Below are 21,521 nucleotides of genomic sequence, written 5' to 3' on the forward strand. Positions count from 1 at the left end.
AGCCCAGTTTACATTAAAGTAAACCCACGGACCAGTTTGTTTGGGATATATACATATATATCTTGTCACGTTGTTGGAGTACTTGGACACAAGATCCTCCGAGTTGTGAAATTGAGGCCCCTATGGGCATGATACTATTGCAACCAAGCAGCCAGTGGCTCTATTGCTTTGGTGAATAGGACTATGGATAAAGGGCATCCCTGCCTGGTTCCCCACATGACAGAGAACGGCGCACAGATTACCTAATTAAAGCGAAGATGTGCCATTGGGGAGGCATAGAGGAGGCCAGTTACGCACACAGTTGTGTCTAGATAGGCACCAAGGGCTGTCAGGTACAATTGGGGCGCTATAGAGCTGGGAATAGAAGGAGTTCATGGTTTTTAGCACATTGATGGGGGTCGCGTGCCTACCCTGGTGATCATCTATTAGCTCCACAACATAGGCTTAGGCCCATGGTCTCTGCAGCAAATTAGCTAGTGTCTTCCCAGGCTGCTCCCCCTCACCGTACTGGTGCGGAAGCGCTTCTCAGTGCAGGTAACTGGTCTTTCTCTGAGCTTCCTCGTCATATGCAAAGAGTTTCTCCCTAATGGCTGCCAGTGTGTGTACACTTTTCGTTGTGTATAAATCCAGTTCGAGAGATCGTAGTTCCAGTTCAAGCATAGCCAGCTGCGTGCGTATGCCTGACTGATTTGCCTTTGCAGACTATGCGTATAATGACTTTAAAGGCTACCCAGAGTGTCGTTGGGGAAGCCACCAAGCCCTCATTGTGGGCATAGTAGTCATTGATAGCCCTGACGATTTTGTCTCTGAATAGCGGGTTGCTTAGAGCATTGGAAGTTAATCACAAAGGTGTGGCTAGTGGAGGAGTTCTCTCCAGCAGAACAGGGGTGTGATCTGAGAGAGTGCGGGGTAAGTGTATCATGCCTGAGGCCCAGTTAGGGCATCTCGAGTGAGCAAACAATAGTCTATTTTAGACCATGCACCATGAGCCTCTATGACGCAAGTGTCCTCAACACCGTCAGGGTGCTTCAGCCGCCAGACCTCCGACAGCCAGTTATCGCACATGAGCATGTGAAGCTGCGCCACATTGTTAGAGTGGGGGTCGCCTGGAGGTGCTGAATCAGTCTGTTGTGTGGTCTAGGATGACATTGAAGTCGCCCCCCAGATAACAGCTCCAGGTCCCATGTTGGCGATCAATCGCCAGACCTCTGTAAAGAACCCAGGGCTGTCTGTGTTAGGGCTATAAATTGAGACTAAAATGACTGGGTGCATGCAGAGCATCCCAATGACAAGTGCATATTACCCTTCTTTGTCACAAATTGCCTGTCACATATGCCGGATCAGTACTTTTCACAGACTTATGGCAGTCCCTCAGGCATAGTTGGAGTACAGGGATGCCTGTGCCGCAGCGCACCATCCCGCTCTAAGGTGGGAGGCAGTTGTCTGAATTAAATGGCGCTCCTGGAGGAAGCAGATATCTATAAGGTGTGTATGTAGGCATGTTCTAGTCCGGCCTTCCGCTGGTCATTCAACCCACTAATGTTCCAGGTCATACACCGTATAGTGGTCATCGTGCTGCCTGGCAGGAGCTGCATGTCGTATGGGGAAGGGGCCTAGTGCCGCACACCCGCCCCAAGGGGCAGTGCCTTCATCTGATGTCCTGCCAGGTGCTTGTCATGCAGGGAAAGAACTTGGGAACACAAAAAGTCAAACATAGCCACCCTCCACTTACCTCAACCCTCAAAAATGATTAAGATTCCAAAACCCACCCCTCACCCCCAACGAGTACCCAAATAACAAGAATATGCAGAGGGTTTCATTCCATGAGGCATCTGAGACCCAGGCGACCTGCCTAATTGGGAACTAACTGGGTGGCCGACTAGGTGTAGATCCACCCCGTTTGGGGTTGGTGTGGGCATAATGTCAGTAAGCTTAGGGTTTCAAGCAAGGCGTAATATAAAGTGAGTTCTTGCCCACATCGAGGGCGAGGCGCCAGCAACTGAGGTGTCAGTGTTCGATGCTGGAATGTTCATGGCCTGCCACATATTCAACGGTCATGGCATCACAAGAGGCCCGGGGGCATCTTAATTGTTGTATATGAGGCAGCCTTCTTCTTGCTATGATGAGTTTTGATGGGGTTTGGCTTTGGGGCTCGACAGCTGTCAGGAGAATTTTAGTGCTGCTTTAGAATCTGTGAAGTAGTGAGGTTTCCCTTCGTGTTGGATTAGTAGCTTGGCTGTGTAGAGTAAAGAGTAGGTGCTGTCCACCTTCTGGAGGAGATGCTTGACTGGCAAGAACTCCTGATGGGGCCGCCTATACCGCCACTGTGAAATTGGGGTAGAAAGAGACACTGTTGCCCTGTTTGTGGATGGTGCGGTGCTTGTGAGCCAGCCGCAGGTTTGTCTCACTGTCCCCATAGTTGGGGAGTCTGGTGATTATGGGTCTTGCTTATGCACATCGGGGACGGCACTCTTTTAGTGAGCAGTGGGCCCACGCCACTATGAAGACAGTTGACAGGGCATCCTCAAAGAGGGCATGCAACATTCGCTCAAAGTAATCTTCCATTTTATCAATGACTGTGGATTTGGGCATTCCAACGATGTGGAGGTTATTGTGCTGGGAGCGTGCTTCCAAGTCCACATTCTTCGGCTTGATGACCTCCAGGATTTTATCCATTTGGAGCAGATGTTACTTGGCAGCGGTTTACATGTCTTCTACATCAAAGGGACGAATCTCAAGGTGGCCCAGGCAGTCTCCGTGTTTGTCCACTCATCTTTTATTCGGTCAATGTGGCTCATGAGTAAGTTGATTTTGGCATCAATGGTGCAACGGCTATCCTTTACATCCACCAATATCTCTTCGATGTCTAGGCCCTCTGTACAGACATGTTGGGGCTGTCCCAGAGGAGCCTTTGTTCCTTTGTCCTGGTCCGTGTATTGTGTTAGGAGTTTTCCTTTGAATGCCACCTTAGACTGGCGTCCCTCCCTCATTCCAGTGTTGCAGTGTCCACTACAGGAGTCACATGCTGGGTCCTGCCGCTACCCGATTGCACCTCTGGGAGCCAGGGGGCATGAGCAGACACACCTGCTGGGAGACCCCAGGGGGGCCTCAGTGCAAGTCAGGGAAGTGTCTGAGTCAAGTGCACTGCACTCAGGCCCCGCTGTACACCAGCTTGTTAATAAGCTCTGGGGGACTCTGCAGGTGATCATTGGCTCTTTGTGGGCCCCCTCACCCCAGCACCAGCAGAAGCATTATGAGGGGCACAAGCAGGCCTGATGTCTTAGGGGGTGCTGGGAGGAGGAGCTCTGTATGGACCTGTTGTTGCAAGGTCCACTGAGATGCGGGCTCCATGCAGGGCATAACTAAACCCAGGGTGAGTATGCCCCCTTCACTCCAGGGGGACCCCCGCTGGTAGCAGTCTCAGCACCAGGGTATGGGCCTCTGGCTTCGCCCAGACCTCATGTAGGGCCAAGGGCTTTCCTTGTTTCTTGGGCCCTCTCGTCGCTCACCCCTGATGTCCAGCTCTCCCATGGGCCAACATGCCCATTTCACTTGAGAATCCTAAATATAGGGTCCGCCGCCACCCCAGGGAGCCTCCGCCCTGCACGCTTCCCCTGTGCGACCGTTTATGTGCAAAGGTGGCATTCCTCCATTAGGGAGGGCCAAAAAAATGGCACAAAGAAATCTGACACATTTTTTGCGCCGTTTTTTTCAGGCACTTTCAATGCCTGCTCAGAGCAGGCGTTAAAAGGAGACATTTGTTGGTTACAAGGGGCCTCTGGGTGCTTTGCAAGATGAGCATCAACATTTTTTACGCTAATCCTGCAACGCGCCGGACTAGCGTCAAAAATTCTAACACTAGTCCCCTAACTACTGCCATGTTGCGCCATATTTTAAATACAGCGCACAAATGGTGGCGTTAGGGGAGCGCTAAGGGGTGCAAGAAAAGTGGTGCAGCACTGTGTACTGCACCACTTCTTTCAAATATGCCCCATAGGGGCATATTTAAGAGCCCCTAGTGCCATTCTAATGCCACATTAGTGTATTTTTTTAAGCTAATGTGGCGTTAGAAGGCCAAAAACGCTGCGCCATCTTTACAAAGTGGCGCAATGCATGCATTGCGCCACTTTGTAACCTTTTGCGCCACTTTATGCCTGTGCCAGGTATAATTTATGGAAAGGGGGCATCCCCATTAGGGGGAGTAAAAAAAAAATGATGCAAATAAATCTGTTAAATTTCTTTGGGTAATTTTTTTCCAGCACTTTTAACGCTTGCTCAGAGCAGGCATTAAAAGGAGGCTTTAATTGGCTACAAAGTGCCTCTGGGTGCTTTGCAAGATTAGCGTCAAAATTTATGCTAATCCTGCAAAGTGCCTGACTAGCGTAAAAAATTCTGACACTAGTCCCCTAACTACCGCCATGTTGCGCCATATTTTAAATACAGGGCACACGTGGTGGCGTTAAGGGAGTGCTAAGGGGCACAAGAAAAGTGGTGCAGCACTGTGTGCAGCGCCACTATTTTCAAATATGCCCCACAGGGGCATATTTAAGAGCCCCTAGTGCCATTCTAATGCTACGTTAGTGTAATTTTTTTAAGCTAATGTGGAGTTAGAAGACCAAAAACACTGCACTCTATTTACAAAGTGTTGCAATGCATACATTGCACCAATTTGTAACCTTTTGCGCTACATTATGCCTGTGCCAGGCATAATGTATGCAAAGGGGGATCCCCCCGTTGGTGGGGGGGCAAAAAAATGGCACAAAGAAATCTGACAGATTTCTTAGCGTCATTTTTTTCCAGCACTTTTAATGCCTGCTCACAGCAGGCATTAAAAGGAGGCTTACATTGGTTACAGTTGACACTTATCTTGCAAAGCGACGGACTAGCGTAAAGAATTCTGACGCTAGTACCCTAACTACCGCCATGGTGCATCGTATTTTAAATATGACGCACACATGGTGGCGTTAAGGGGCGCTAAGGGGTGCAAGAAAAGTGGCGTTGCACTGTGTGCAGCGCCACTTTTCTTAAATATGCCCCATAGTTCTGTTTTTTGCAGCAAGCATATTAACCCTCTATGCTACATTATGTTGAGTCAAAGCTGCCACTAGGCAAAACCTCCCATCTCTCTCTCTAGCAGGAACATTAATCACAAGAGGTATCTTGACATTTTAATTGTTTCTTGAAGGCTAAACGCACAATCAACTTTTCAGTAGATGCTTTTAAATCGAAAGTTTCGGAAGTTATTGATAAACACAGCACCCCCCTGAGGTCGGCGCGCGGTGCAGTCGCACCGCTCGGCCCGCCCAAAAGCCGGCCCTGCTCCCCCATTGTATTGGGGTTCTCTGTAGACCCACTGCGCCTACCTTCCTGAGCCTCGCAGCGGGCTTAGTGTCACCGCCTGTGCCCCAGGCGTAGGCTGGCTCCAGACATCACCCTCAGGATTAGGGTGACCACCTGGCATTGAGGCAAATTCTGGACAGGACTGTAAAAAATTCAGGACAAAGGGTCAAAATTCAGGACAAAAATTCAGGACAAAGGGTCAAAATTCAGGACAAAAATTCAAGAACAAACGTCAGTTTTACAGACACACGCAAGAGAGGCCATGCCTCACTATGTTGTCAGTGCATTTATGTACTCTTTTTTAACATAGCACTATTTATTCACTGTGGACCTTTTGTGATTGCCTCCTGGTATGCTACATTCAGGTGTCACATTACGTCCTTGTTCAGTAGTAAATTAATGCCCTTCACGGCAAGGCCATCACCCCTACCCAAATCTACCCCATCTTTCCTGAAGAGAAAGTAACAGCAACATTTTTATTATGTTTCTGAACATTTCAAAACCCCTGGCAAACAGTTTGAGAAACATTAAGGTAATTAACCTTATGCTAGTTTAAACAAATTGAACAAAAACATCTGGCTTACCCCAACCGCCCATGGACTTTCAACCTCATTTTTTTTTTAAAGAGGCAGGGCAGATGGTGTGGGTGACAGTCTCACACCTAATGACAGGATGTGATGTACCCATAACTTGTCTGTAGTCTCACTGCACTAGAGTGTATGTTTGGGACTCTACATTTATCTCAGAAATGGGAGCCCGGACTACCAATCAAAGATAATAAAAGAGTGGGATGAAATCGAGATCAAATGGGAGATCTACGGCAAGTAATTCAAAGGGTTGTTGCTAACAACTGGATAAATAAAGAAGAGAAGAACAAGGTGGGACAATTCCTAAAATCAGACAAGATGGGTCCACCAAGACTATTTAAAGGTATTGGATACCTGGGGAGTTGTCTGCACACAGGAGCGAAACAGAAGGGGCACTGTCAAGTGGTTGAACAATCAACACCCATCCACCTTGGCAAACTCTTCTAGTGCAATGGTTCGCTGTTAGTGCTTGTGAAGGGTGAGCAGGGGCCAGACCCCTTGCAAGGTTGTGCAAGGCAATTGCCCGCTTAGTCCATGTCTTTATATGGTTTTGAAATTGAGCAAAAGCCAAACTAGAGATCTGGGTTATCCCTAAGTGTCAAATACCCATAGAATCTTCAAAATATTTGGGATGTAAATTGCACAAACAAAATTTACTAATTTTTAATTTTAATTAGTGTTTCTTTAACATATGGCACTGTTTTCGCCTTCATACACAATTAGATCTCAGATTGAACTGGGAACCAGTTACCTTTTGATACCTAGTGATTAATATCTACCATTCTTACACTGATTTCCAGGATGAAAATCTCGGCAGATCGAACAGTGCCTCCAAGCCGAGTTTGCTTTTTGGTCTTCTCTTCTGCTTTCTGTAGAGGCCATGTGGCACTAGCGAAGTTGGTGTGCTACCCCAATGATAGTATTATTTTGCAAACCTTCCCCTGCTCGTCCTTCATTCCTTCTTCAGACAGGCCACACATCTGATTTGGTCGCTGCGGCGCCATCGGGAGCTCTTTCCACTCTAAAGCTAACTGTGACTGCGGGTGGATTAGATCTTCTGGACTTAGAATGCTTTTATTCAGCTGTGGATGTCCAATGGGTGGCTCACTGGCTTTCTGCCCACCTCCCTGCATGAGATGGGGTTTACCAGTAAAGACTTTTAAGGAAAGCTTAATGCACTGCTCATCGTTTCCTACTGACCATTCTATGGATCACCATCCGGGGTTATCATGCATGGCTTTCTCTTGTCTTGCCAGAACCTGTAAACTCACTGACACGAAGAAACCCTATGCTCCTGCACTACCTTTGCTAAGCCTTCCCACTTGCACAGGATGGCTGTGCTCAGAGCAAAGTGGCATGTTGCAGGTGTCTTAAAATTGGGGACTTTGTTTCTGAACAGTGAGCTACTAAATTTTCAAACCCTTGTGGCAGACTACCATCTTCACCCCGGTCAACTCCTTACTTACAACCACATTAAATAATCATTAAATGCCCTATTTCATGTCTGCTACCTAGCACTAACCCTACAAGAGGTGTGCCAGAAGCTCTGTACCATAGGAAATGGTGGCAAACTGATAAAATGGGTGTACAGACCTATCCTGCAACATGGAAACCACTCCAGGTCTTCTTGTCATACTACCTGGGTGATTGATGTAGCCAAACCTCTGCAAGATATGGACTAAAATACTGGACTTTCCCCACAAAGTATCCCACAGCTGTCACTTTAAGTAAATTCATAGTGCTTCCTTGTGAATGCATTCTGCCCGTTGCTTGCCATTGGCCTTGTGGTTTGTAACTCACAATTTGTGCTCCCTTTCTGTAAACAGGCCTGTAAATCTTGTTCTTATCTTTTCATATTTGCTGTGCATTCAAAGAACTAAGTCAAATGTCAGGCTCTGTCTTCGGTGGGAACTTAGTGTTTACTTTCCTTTCTCTGACTTCAAAGTGAGAGGATTTATGCAACAATCTTGCTGGATACTGGGGTTAGGAAAGAGTTTTTTCTATCACATGACAACATTTAAATAGACTTCAGAATATATCAGAATTGCACCCTACTCTGTATCACTCCACTTTACGCCACTCCATGCCACTGTTCTCTTCTCCATTCGGAACCACTCCACATTATGCCACTGCTCTCTATGCTACTTCACACTATGCCTCTCTACTCTACTCTGTACTACTCTACTCTAAGCCACCGCACTTTGCGCCTCTCTACACCACTGCGCTCTGCTCGTCTGCACGCCATACCACTCCAGTCTAGGCAACACCAATCTAATCAGCGCAACTCCACTCTCTGCCACTCTGAAACGCTGCACTGTACGCCACTGAACTCTAAGCTAATACACTCTATGCTAATGCACTTTACTCTGTAACACTCAACTCTATGCCCCTGCACTCTACATCAATACACTGTACATCATTCTAATCTACTCTGCACCTCTGCACTCTATGCCACGGCACTCTACACTACTTTACTCTATGCCATCACACTCTATGCCACTTTATGCAACTCAACTCTAACCTCCACTTCTCCACTCTAAGCCACCTCACTCTACTGTGAAATAATCTACTTTATGCCACTGCACTCTGTGCCACTGCATTCTATGCCACTGCACTCTACCCTGCACCTCTCCACTCTATGCAACTGCACTCTACTCTGAAACAATCTATTCTGCGCCACTGTACTCTATACCACTCTGACCACTGCACTCTAGTTCAATGCACTCTACACCACTGCAAGCTGACACTCTGCAACACTGCTCTGGCCGCCACTATACTCTACACCACTCTGCCCTGTACTACTGCATTTTGCACCAATATACTCTATTCCACTGCATTCTATGCCACTCTACTCTGCCCAATGCCACTCTATGCAACTGCACTCTACACCAGTGCACTCTAAACAACTGCACTGCCCTTTACTCTGCACCACTGTACTCTATGCCACTGTTCACTGTACCACTCTACACCACTGCACTGACACTCTACTCTGCAACTCTGCACTCTACACCACTCTATGCCACTGCACTCTAGGCACTATACTCTACTCTACACCACTCTACAATACTCCACTCTGCACCACTCTACACCACTCTACTCTATGCCACATGAGTCTACTCTGCACTCTATGACACTGCACCACTCTGCAATACTGCACTCTCTGATACTCTATTGTATGCCACTCTACTCCACTGCAATCTATGTAACTCTACCCCATGCCACTCTATGCCACTGCACTCTGCGCCAATGCACTCTAAACAACTGCACTGTACGCCACTGCCCTCTACGCCACTGCCCTCTACTCTGTACCACTGTACTCTACGCCACTGCTCTGTGCCACTCTACTCCACTCTACATCACTGCACTGACACTCTACTCTGCAGTGTTGCACTCTCCACCACCGTACTATACACCAATGTACTATGTACTACTGCATTCTATGCCACTCCACTCTATGCCACTCTACTCTGCATCACTCCACTCTACAGCACTTTGCCCTACTCTGCACCACTCTACACTACACCACTGTACTCCCTGCAATGTGAGTCTACTCTGCAATCTATGCCACTGCACCACTCTACACTACTGCTCTCTCTGCTACTCTATTGTATGTCACTCTACTCTAGTGCACTCTATGCCACTCTACTCTGTCCCATGCCACTCCATGCCACTGCACTCTAAACCACTGCACTCTACGCTAACGCACTCTAAATAACTGCACTGTACTTTGCACCACTGGGCTCTACGCCACTGCTCCTATGCTACTCTACTCCACTCCACACCACTATGCCACTAGCTTTAAGCCATGCTGAACAGCAGCTACTCTGGTGTGTAACATGGCTAATGGCGAAAACACATTAGCAAAGCCAATAACTCTTTCGTAGATGAGACCTATTGGCTTTGCCAATGTTTGATAGTACTATGAGGTACCGAGGTACCTGAAAGAACTGTGAAAAATACAATTACATCATAATAAAGGCTGCTACAAAATGCACAAATACATTTTGGTTAAATAAAAAAAAAGTGCTTCTCAAATACAGATTTGAATAGTATACAGTTTATACCTAGTGATAAAAAAAATTATAACACTCCATTAAAACCACACACTCCACAGCTCAGCTTGGAACACCATTACAATACCTCTCTGAAAGAAATATCTTTGCCACCAGAAAACTTCAAGTGACTCCTTTTAGTAAAGTCAATGCAGGTTTTCAAGCCCCTTTGTATTTGCAGATTTACCAGTTGCCCACATTTGCATGTCTTTAGGGAAGGAGACCCCCTGACAAGAAGGCCTTTTCTTATCTGTCTGCCCCTCCCTCAGATCACAGGAGACCCCCTGCCTTACAGCCCAGCTGAGGAAACTCCTCTGCCCGTACTTTCGCCCTGCCTCCGTTGCCCTTTAGGTGAAAGGCTAAAATTACGGACAAATGCCGTCCGTTAAAGCTTTCATCACGGACAACGGACAGCAGGGCGAAATTACGGACAGTCCGTGAAATTTACGGACGGGTGGTCACCCTACTCAGGATGCACAGTATAGCTCGACGTTACTCAAAGTACGGCCCACCGGCCGCCAGCGGCCCCACGGACCTTCCTTGGTGGCCCGCGGACACGTACAGGAAACGACATATAATAATGGCCGCAGTATATAAACATAGAAGAGGGCCGCGGGAGCATGCGCAATCGTTGCTTCTTTGCGCATGCTCCCGCGGCCCTCCTCTGTTTACCTACGGCGGCCATTATTTATGGCATTTCCGTGACGATCCTGGAAGCCAAAGCCCCATAAAAGTCAGCGCTTGCAGCTAACTTTTACGGGGCTTTTTTGTCTTCTTCCTGTCACCGGCTCCACGTCTGCTGCCCACCTGCCTGCCTGCCGTTCTACATTTGTGGCATCTTTACAGTGCTTTATTGAGGCAGGTAAGGCTCTTTGGTTATTTATTTATTTGTTTTTAATGTAGTGTGTGTGTGTTACTGGGGTAGGGGTGAGAGCAGATGGCGCTGTGTGTGTGTTACTGGGTACGGGTGAGAGCAGATTGCACTGTGTGTGTGCGCTGTGTGTGTGTGTTACTGGGGTAGGGGTGAGAGCAGATTGCGATGTGTGTGTGTTACTGGGGTAGGGGTGAGAGCAGATGGCGCTGTGTGGGTGCGCTGTGTGAGATACTGGGGTAGGGGTGAGAGCAGATGGGGCTGTGTGCAGATGGCGCTGTGTGTGTATGGCGCTGTCTGTGTTTAGCAATGTTTTGAAATAGGGGGCGGAGTGGTTGTGCCCCCTATAAGTGCACTCTCCACCCCCGCTGTCACTACAGTGCGGCCCTATGCTGCAAACCATACTGCAATTTTGGCCCCCGAGAAAAAGTTTGTGAGTACCCATGGTATAGCGGCTTCTGAGAGTCTGCATGATGGATGAGTAGGGCAGGTAAGGTCTTATGCGCACTTCAGACCACGGCCGGTCAGTGCGTCTTTCTGCATTATGTTGAGCTCAGGACTTGGATTGTTAGAGACAGTGTACCTCCTATCATTCCACAGGACCTCCCCAGCTCAGGACCTCAGACCGCATGCAGGCAGCCCCTGTCGGCCGCTCCTGGCCCAAGTGCAGCACCCCGCAGCCCGGAACCGGAACAGCAGCCACTGTGAAAGAGACTCAAGGACAATAGGAGGGCATACAGTCTCGTGCGTAGATTTCCCCCAGTAACAGAGCAGATCCAGAATCTGCAGGCTACATTACGACCTCTCACAGGAAGTGGACATGTAACTGAAGGAATGGAAGGTGGGGTTAACAGATCTGTGTGGTATCTAGAACAAGGAATACAGTTAGTGAAAGTTGTCAAGTGTCTAATAAAATCTCTTAAACTGCTATTTTAATATTTACCACGTTCCCTTTTCCTATCAAATGTATCACTGTAAAGAAAATACAGGTTTCAGATATTGCAGCTTATCATACATCTGTATACAGTCAGCTCAGGTCAGGGGTAACACAGCAGGCTGGTGGAAAGTAGTGGCGCAGGACCAGGATCTAATAAGAAACACCTATGTTCCATTAAGGAGTGTATTAGCATATGATGGGCAAAGAGGATCATCCCTCAGCTGGCCTTCTTCAGTCACTCCCTGCCCTGGTAGTATGCAGCTCCTCCTCCATCGACCACTCGTGCTCATCTCAGATTCTGGGCCTGTGCACTGAGGCCAGTGCACTGTGATAGATATCTTGGCTAGGAGTGAGCATAGACCCCTCACTCTCAGTCTCAAATACACGTCCAGTGTGAAGTGTTTAATAGGCAGATCCAACGTGTGACCCGCCACTCTTTCCCAGTATGCCACAAGTGCAGGACAAGGCCAGATCATATGGAGAAAGTCCTCCCCCCGTGCCACGCCGTGGGCCTCGGTCAGTCGCGGAAGGTATTTCTTCTGGATGACTGGCAGTACGTAATACATCCTATGCAGGCACTTTAACTGCGTGAGTTGAAAAATGGCATTGCCTATAACCACTTTAATATAAGCAAAAACCCTGTTCTTAGTTTATGGGACCCCACAGTCCTGCCATTTAGTCTTAATTTTAAGCGTCCCCAAACGGAGGTCTTTTCAGAGTGCTTGCTAGTGCAGATGTCAGGCCATCACCATGTGTTAGCAGTCCAAGCTCCGCCAGTGTGGTAGAGCCTGGCTGCCTTTCAGGTTATTCAGACAGATTTCACTAGTCTAATACGTCAAACAAAAAATGCCCTGCCTTAAGCCCAGGCTGCTCCCTAGCATGTCCGAATGTAACATCCAGTTACACTGAAAAGGATTCCCATCAACACACAACCTGCGTCCAACCATCCAGATCCTGCGGCCTCGCCTTGTCACTCTCTTGTCGGTGCAGTCCTAGATCCAGACATGGCTGACACCACATCTGAAGATCCTTAGCATCCTGCACCGGGATACGGACTGGGAAGAGGAAAGAACCTTGTTATTTTGTTATTATTTTTGTTAAATTTGTTAAATTACAACTTGAAACTTTCATTCGTCAACCGTCGAAGTACACCCAGCGATTCACAGGAATGTTTCTTTCACCCTTTTTGATAAATGATTTCTGGAGCTCAAGCTAAATGTTAACCAATCCAAAAATGAGATGTCTAGATCATGATAAAATTATTTTAAAAACTCATAATGTGCACAGGCAACAATTTTAAATATGTTTGCCTCACTGTTATGTTCTTTCTTGGCTATATTTATGACGACCTCATTCTTCTTGTACAGCAGGGCAGTATGTACAGAAGGGCTGGCACTGGGTGGATGTGTGCAGTTTTCAGTGGCATATTTAATCACCTATTTCCATGGGTGACTCGCCATTAGACTAGCGGTTGCATTGATTGATTGATTACTCTATGTCTGTATTAGCCACACATTTCAATATTTTGTTGATTTAAAAAAGCTCAGTAAATACGTGAACATAAAAATATCTACGGTAATTTAAGTTCAAAAAACGCTTTTTGACTAAATCAAAGTATGTGATTTTCCACAGAAATTGCTTTCTGACGAGAGACTCTGTCAGAGCGAAGTGCTTTATGCCTTTTTGAGTCCATCCCCTGAATATCTAAAGGTCATTCATGTGCAGGGAAAGAAGTCCTCTTTCTCCATCACGTCGTTTTTGGAAAAGCTTCCCGGTGACTTCTTCTCACATCAGGAGGTTAGTAATAAAAATGCATCTCACAATAATACTTATTTAAAATTAATTTACAGACTTAACTGAGTTCTTCTATATACTGCCTGTTATATACAAACCATTATACTATGCTCAGCAATGATAACATATTTCTGTTGTGAAATTTTTTTATGTCCCATTGACTCTACTTAACATTTTGCCTAGTTGGTTAGGATTGAACTTTGTACATGAGAAAAATAGAGACCGACAAAAAACAATTCTGTTTCAGAGATTGCACTGAGATTTCACGAGTTCTTTATTGGATCTAATGTTTTGTGTATATTCTGAAGTGATTATTACTAAGCGAGATACAGGAACCTTGGGTTATACAAGAAAGATTGTAAGGTCGAAGAAAGACATGGTGTTATGGCAAAGGGATCGAAACAACATCAATTTAAAGTCAGGAGAAGATTAATTTTTCTATGTACTCAGTAGCGTGTTGAAATCCCCATTATGATGCTGGTCTGCCTACATGTTGAATATGTGTGAAGGTTGCCAGGTGTTAGTCTACATTTATTCATGCATTTTTGATGCCAAACAAAGCAGAAATAAAAGTAGGATGCTCACCCTCCTTTTGAAGGGAGCGCTTCTGTTTCCCACTTCTTCCCATAGTGATAGCTAAGCCGCCTTCTTCCCAAGTGGTGAGTTTCTGTGGTAAACCCTCTGGTTTACATATTTGTGTAATGTTATCCAAACGTCTGATAACTCCATGTTGTGTGTCTCGATATTTGGCAACCTAGAGCAGACTTCTTTCTAAGACTTCCCTCCTCCTCCTTCCCAGTGGCATAACAAAGGCCCCCGCAGCCCCTGTGGGGCAGGGTGGCCCCCAGATCCAGGGGGCGCTCGCCACCCAGTACCCGGGCCTGAGAGCACCTGAGTAAAACTGGAGCAGGCCCCCCTATCCCCATCCCCCTCCCAAAGTTTCGTTACCCCACTGCTCCTTCCCCAGCAGGACAGATAACAAAGTACCAACAACAATAAGCATTGTATTCTGGCAAGGTAAAACTCTTTTGTGCAGCCGTAATACAGTGTTTAAGATCACCTCAGCTCATTCAGGGTTTCAGAAGAGGGCCTCTTTACTTAGACATTCTTTTGATTTTAATTGGGAGCAGAAGTAAATTAATTATGCATTCACACAGGGGTAAGAGCAAAACTGTGCCTCCTTTTCCTCCTAGGGATTTTCCTACTCCAAGATTTCTTTCTTTTTACTACCTAGTGCATCCTTTACTATTGGATAGAAAGAACCACAAGGCCGTACCATGTCTTCAGTTTTAGCTCTCTTCTCATAGATAGTGGTCCTGAATATCATCCATTTAAGTCACAGCAAAGGGTAAATGAGTCTAGAATACTATGTTATATTAACCCTGGTCTTCCTACTTGCCTTTTTTGGTACCTGTGTGGTTATGTTCAGGGTTCTCTTGAGTTAGAAACACTACAAGGCACTTTATCAGGGTGGGCTCTTTGGTTTGTTGAGCACTGTAGAACTGATTTGGGCATGGATTCTCTTCACGGTGCACACTTGACTTCATCATGGTCGCTTAAGTTATACAGTGGCATTCACGAGACTGGGATGTGATTTACATGGCAACCCAGTAAAGCCAGAAGACCCACAATGCAGATTATTTTGAGATTGCTGTAAAAACTTTTAGGATATCCAACAACGGGTGCTTTTCTATTTGCATGAAAGTCTGCTCACGGACACCTCCAGCCATGAAGTGTGCAATGCTTTCATCTTGCTACTGACATGGGTGAAGTTCCTGGATCTTCTCAGGCACAACTGAGTCTTTCTAACCAGAGGCGCCCTAGCAGTTGCATGTTTTGTAGTTTCCGCTCTCTTAACTTCCTTTTAAACCCTTTCCAGAAATGTCTTGCTTACCGAACTCAGAGAAAGTAGTCGGGAACTGAAGCACCTTATTTTTCTTCAGTTTAAACATAGTGGGTGCCTCTGGCTTTGCTCTAAGTCCTATCTCAGCTATAATAATTCAGAATGCATTTCATTTTGGAGGAACCCCAGACAGTGTCTTCTTAAGCTGTCAGTTTGAAGTGTTAGGCCTAACAAGCTGTGAAACCAGTCGTCCAGGAAATGAGACTTGCATTTAAAGAAGGTTATGAAAACTTCCTCACTGAAGATTGTTTCTTGGCCTCCATCACTTTAGCTGAAATCTACTTATTATATCTGAGTAGTGCAACATCTGCTCCACTGTCATTCATTCAACAGCAATAATCTGGATTCAGTATTTGCTGTAAGTAGGCCTGTTGTCAGTATATTGGTGGCAAAATCCTTTCCCTTTGCATTTTTGTTAGTTATCACAGTCAGTGCAGAATGTATCTTTGCTGAATATCTCCCAAAGTTCTTATCTCTTCACAATATCACAGCTACATTCTTGAAAATATCTTGTTGTCCTGTCATCATGCTTCATGTTAGACTCAAATTTTTGTTTCTTATTTCTATGGACTATGTCATTATCTTTATCACAGACTGCTTAGACAGCTAGGTTTGGCTGTGTTTTCTAATAAGATTTAGTAATACAGACACAGCAGATGCAGTCCTGAGTTCTACTTTCATATTACAGTCTATCATTCTGCACTACGCCCTTGTTAAAGGCATTCACCAGTTATTTAGTTAGGTTTTATTGATGCTGCAGTACTCTTCTGTTGGGTCTTTAGGAGAACTCTGCGTTCCTCATTCTCTTTCATGTCTCTGGCTCTATTCTGCATCATGAGGGATCAAAGTTCCACTAGACTACCCCTGCATTGTCCTCTTCTACATCACCTTTTTGGGCTACAGAGTCTTGTTTAATCCTCTCTGCCATCCCAAAGACCTTGACAGTTGCTTCATGTGTTATTCCTTCTTATTTTGATTTTAGTTGGCATCATGAGAGATTGGGCAATGATTTCTAATATGTTCAGCCACATTATGCTCTATTATCTACTGCTATTTCTGGGGAGAATGCAAAACATCCCCCATCTGATCATTTGATGTGTTCCCTCCGTAGGAGAGAGGTGTCTCCATCCCTCCTGGCTCAGCGTCAACTCAGCCATATACCACCTTTCTGGCATTGAGTAAAATTGTAGCACCTCATCAGGAGTTGAGGGTCATACATTTAATGGCCTCCATTCTTTTCAGTCTCCTGCTGTCAGCCATTCATTCACAGAGTTTTGTATCAGCCACCATTTCCTGAGTACTTAAGCTGTCCAACTCCTATATTTTTGCTTTCCTGGTTGGGTAAGATGCCCTCACAGTGCCGCCTGTCTATGGGAGAGTTCCAATATTTTCTAGAGAGGTTCATCCACAGATTCCTGTGTGGTGAAGGTAGACTTCAGGTTGAATGGTCACACCACACTTGCCTGAGTTCTTCATGGTCCTTTACAGGTTGTGTCTTTGGTCATGGGGTGCTGTGTTGCAGCAAATTGCAACTTAAGTCTTGTCCTGCTACCCTTGCAGTATTGCCAGCAGTAGTGATTATGTATCCTACCTTAGGCCTGTCCTTTTCTCACAGTATCAGGGTGTCTAGTTTTTCACTTTCTATTGAGAACCTTCAGTCAGTAGTGTAGGAAAGTGCCCCTTTTGACACGTTACCCCCTCACTCTTTGCGTGGTATTGATGCTAACTTGACTGAGTGTGTGCTGGGATCCTGCTAACTAGGCCCCAGCACCAATGTTCTTTCTCTAAACTGTACTATTGTTTCCACAATTGGCAAACTCCTGGCACGCAGCTAACACCCTTGTAAAATGTACCAGTGGTACCAAGGGCTTTGTGACCAGGGAGGGTCGCTAAGGGCTGCAGCATGTATTGTGCCATCCTAAGGGACCCCTCACCAAGCACATGCACACTGCCATTGCAGATTGTGTGTGCTGGTGGGGAGAAAAAGGTAAATAGCACCCCTTCCAGGAATACCCGCAAACTACCGCCTGGGGCTTAGGTAAGTCACCCCTCTAGCATGCCTTACAGCCCTAACGCAGGGTGCACTATACCACAGGTAAAGGCATAGCTGCATGAGCAATATGCCCCAACATTGTCTTAGTCCAGTCTATGGCAGTGTGGCCATATAGGTACATGAGGTGGGAGTTTGTCATTACAAACTCCACAGCGCCATGCTGGCTTTACTGAAGCCTGGGAAGTTTGGTATCAAACTTCTCAGTACTATAAACCCACAGTGATGCCAGTGTTGGATTTATTGTACGGTGCACATAGTGGGCATCTTAGAGATGTCCCCTATATTTTACCCAACCCTTTAGTGCAGGACTAACCAGTCTGAGCCAGCCTGCCACTACCAGACAAGTTTCTGAACCCATTGGGTGAGAGCCTTTGTGCTCTCTGGGGTCAGAAGCAAAGTCTAGTCTTGGTGAAGGTGCTTCACACCTCCCCACTGCAGGAACTGTAACACTTGTCGGTGAACTTCAAAGGCTTAGGCGTCCTGTTACAGTGCCCTAGGGCACTCCAGCTAGTGGAGATGCCCGTCCCCTGGACCAAGCCCCACTTTTGGTGGCAGGTCTGGCGGGAAAATTAGGTAAAAGGAGGAGAAGTGCCCACTGCAGCTAGGACCACCCCTAAGGTGTACAGAGCTGAAGTGACCCCCTCCTTGCAGAATCCTCCATCTTGGTTTATAGGAAAGGGACAAATAGCAACAGGAATGTACCTCTGTACCCCCCTCCCCAAAGGGAGTGGGCAGAGGAAGGGTGTAGCCACCCTTGGGGACAGTAATCATTGGCTACTGCCCTCTGACCCTGTAATGCCCCTAAATTGTGTATTTAGACGCACCCCTGAACCTTACTCACCAGATTTCTGGTGACCTCAGGAAGAAAGAAGAACTGTAAAGCAGACATCCAGGCAATGAAGACTCCAGATGACAACTGACTTGGCCCCAGCCCCACTGGCCTGTCTGCAGCTTCAATACAATACTCCTGCTCCAAACAGGTGACGCATCCTGCAGGACCAGCAACCTCTCTAAACCCCAGGGGACTGCCTGCCCAGCAGAGGACCAAGAACTCCAGAGGACAGCAGCCCTGTCCAGAAGAAACCTCCAAAAAAGACTCCAGAACTGCCCCGGATCCGCGAGCCCTGCCCACTCTGTACCCGATGCCCACCTGTCCAGAGAAGGTCCCCAGGTGATTCCGACCTCAAATCCACCCTGGGTTGACCCCTCCTGACCACCTCAACAACGCCTGCAGCCTGAACCCAGAGGACACTCCTGACTGCAAGCAGATCCGATGAAGATTCCCAACGCCCAAGGAGACCCCTGCACCTTCAGCCCCCTGGACTTGGAGAATCCGACAAACAATCCAGCAACGTCCAGTGGGCACCTCTTCTGTCTGTCCAGCCTTTGGTTTCCCAGAACCGATTTCCTGGACCCAGCCTGCAGCATCTTTTGGCAACCCCAGGGTCTCTCCGTTGGAAAGAATTGGGTGCTCAGTTCTGTGTTAGCACCCTACACGCGCCTGTCCCTGTGCCGCTGAGGGTGTGTGTTTGGTGTGAACCTGTGGCCCCCCTGATGCTGACCTCAACCCCCCAGGCCTGTGTCCTGAAACCGTGGGTACTTACCTGCAATCTGCCTTCTACTGAGCACCCCTACTCCTCATAGGATTCCATTGCAAACCCAACACCAATTTTGACCTCTGCACCTATCTGGCTCCATAGTGTTGGTGGTGCATTTTGGGGTCAGCCTATACTTTGACATGTGGACATCCTAACCCCCGAAGACTGGAATCGTAAATCGCGAACTTACCTGTTAACTGTGCTAGCAGTCCTCCCCCAGGAGTCTATTGACTCCTATGAAAAATTGCATTGTCAACTTTTGAAATTGAATAGTATTACTTACTTGCGAACTGCTTTATCTACAAAACCAACATTTGATACATATGCTTGATACCTATTTACATCTGTAATTATCTGCAACAAAGAACTTCTATTTCTAGGAATAAAATAACAAAATATAGTTTTGCTATATAATATCAGTTGACCTGAAGTTAGTCATTGAGTGTCTGCCTCATTTCATGACTAAGTGTGTATACAACAAAGGCTGTGCACTGCCCTCTGATAAGCCTAACTATTCAACCACACTACCACAAAAGAGAGCAATAGTATTATCTACGTTAGCCTCTGTTAAGTCCCTGGGTAATCCCTGGACTCTGGACACACCATACCTCATTTTGGTAGAGTATGTACAGAGCCAGCTTCCTACAAGTAGGTCCTGCAGGCAAATTGAGGTGACTGAACTCCTGTTAAGTAACATAGGTGGTCATTACAACCCTTGCGGTCGGTGTTAAAGCGGCGGTAAAACCGCCAATAGGCCGGCGGTAAAAAAAATTAGAATTACGACTGTGGCGGAAACCGCCAACATAGACAGCCACTTTAACACTCCGACCGCCACGGCTGTACAAACAAACACAGCGGCAGTCACCGCCAACAGACAGGCAGAGGACAATGTACCGCCCACAGAATTACAACCCACCAATCCGCCACCTTTTCCGGGGTGGATTCACCGCGAACAAAAACACTGCGGAAACAGGACTTCGAAGGGAAACCGCTCACCTCTGCACACCCCACGAGGAACCAGGACGCCATGGAACCAGAGCTCCAGATTCTTCCAGCCTTTATCTTCCTGCTCCTCTACCAGGAGCACGAACGCTGGCGGTGAAGACCATGGTGAGTACTGCACCTACGACACAGGGGAGGGGGGAGGGAAAAAACAGTGACACACACACGCAACACCCCCACTCCCACCCTCACCCACTACAACACACACGCTAATACATCATGATACATCACAGTTACACCCCAAACCCCCTGGAAGAATGCAAGGACAAAAGGAAATGAGTCGAAAAATTGTGATATATTCAATTACATACATCCAAAATATTTACAAATATATACATTTATACTATATACAATTAAATACACCAAGAACACAAGTCCAAGGGAGTCCACCATCATAGTCCATGGATCACTGGGCCCAAAAGGCATGGGCGAGGCCCACACAAGATACCCGAACAAGACGGAGAGAACACTGCAGGGGCATCTGATAGAAATAAAACAGGCTCCTCAGGGGGAAGGGAAAGGGTGGGCACCTCAGCCGGTTGAGTGCACAACGCCAAATCCACGAGGGGGCCCCATGCCCACTGTTCAATCCTGGGGAGTGCAAAGCCACAGTCTCTCAAGTCTCTACAGTCGGTGGTTTGCCCACTGCCATATCCTGGGGAGTGCAAAGCCACAGTCTCTCAAGTCTCTCCAGTGGGTGGGTTGCCCACTGCTATATCCTGGGGAGTGCAAAGCCACAGTCTCTCAAGTCTCTACAGTGGGTGGTTTGCCCACTGCTGTATCCTGGGGAGTGCAAATCCACAGTCTCTCAAGTCTCTCCAGTGGGTGGGTTGCCCACTGCTATATCCTGGGGAGTGCAAAGCCACAGTCTCTCATTTCTCTACAGTGGGTGGTTTGCCCACTGCTATATCCTGGGGCGTGCAGAGCCACAGTCTCTCAAGTGGATGTCAATCTCCACTGGTTCTGGAGGGGGCCTTGTGCCCAGAGTGCTTCATCCTGCCAAGGACTGAGATAGTCGATGTCAATCTCCACTGGTTCTGGAGGGGGCCTTGTGCCCAGAGTGCTTCATCCTGCCAAGGACTGAGGTAGTGGATAACAGTCTCCACTGGTTCTGGAGGGGGCTTTGTGCCCAGAGTGCTTCATCCTGCCAAGGACTGAGGTAGTGGATGTCAATCTCCACTGGTTCTGGAGGGGGTTTTGTGCCCAGAGTGCTTCATCCTGCCAAGGACAGAGGTAGTGGATAACAGTCTCCACTGGTTCTGGAGGGTGATTTGTGCCCAGAGTGCTTCATCCTGCTCGTGGCGGCCTCAGTAGCATCAGAGCTTTTGGCGCTCATGGGCCTGTGGTGCTTGTGGCGGCGGTGTGCTTGGCAGCGGTGCTTGTG

General features: G+C 47.2%; 1 protein-coding gene across 1 annotated transcript in view; it reads left to right on the forward strand.

Annotated features, from left to right (window-relative positions):
* SNX25 (sorting nexin 25) overlaps positions 1–21,521 on the forward strand; it is an 830,371-nt gene that overhangs the window by 682,405 nt on the left and 126,445 nt on the right. The window contains exon 14 of the mRNA XM_069199645.1: positions 13,420–13,584. Within this exon, the coding sequence (XP_069055746.1) occupies positions 13,420–13,584 (165 nt within the window). The remainder of the gene's footprint in view (positions 1–13,419; positions 13,585–21,521) is intronic.

This window comes from Pleurodeles waltl, chromosome 1_2 (genome assembly GCF_031143425.1).
Source record: "Pleurodeles waltl isolate 20211129_DDA chromosome 1_2, aPleWal1.hap1.20221129, whole genome shotgun sequence".
Lineage (NCBI taxonomy): Eukaryota > Metazoa > Chordata > Amphibia > Caudata > Salamandridae > Pleurodeles > Pleurodeles waltl.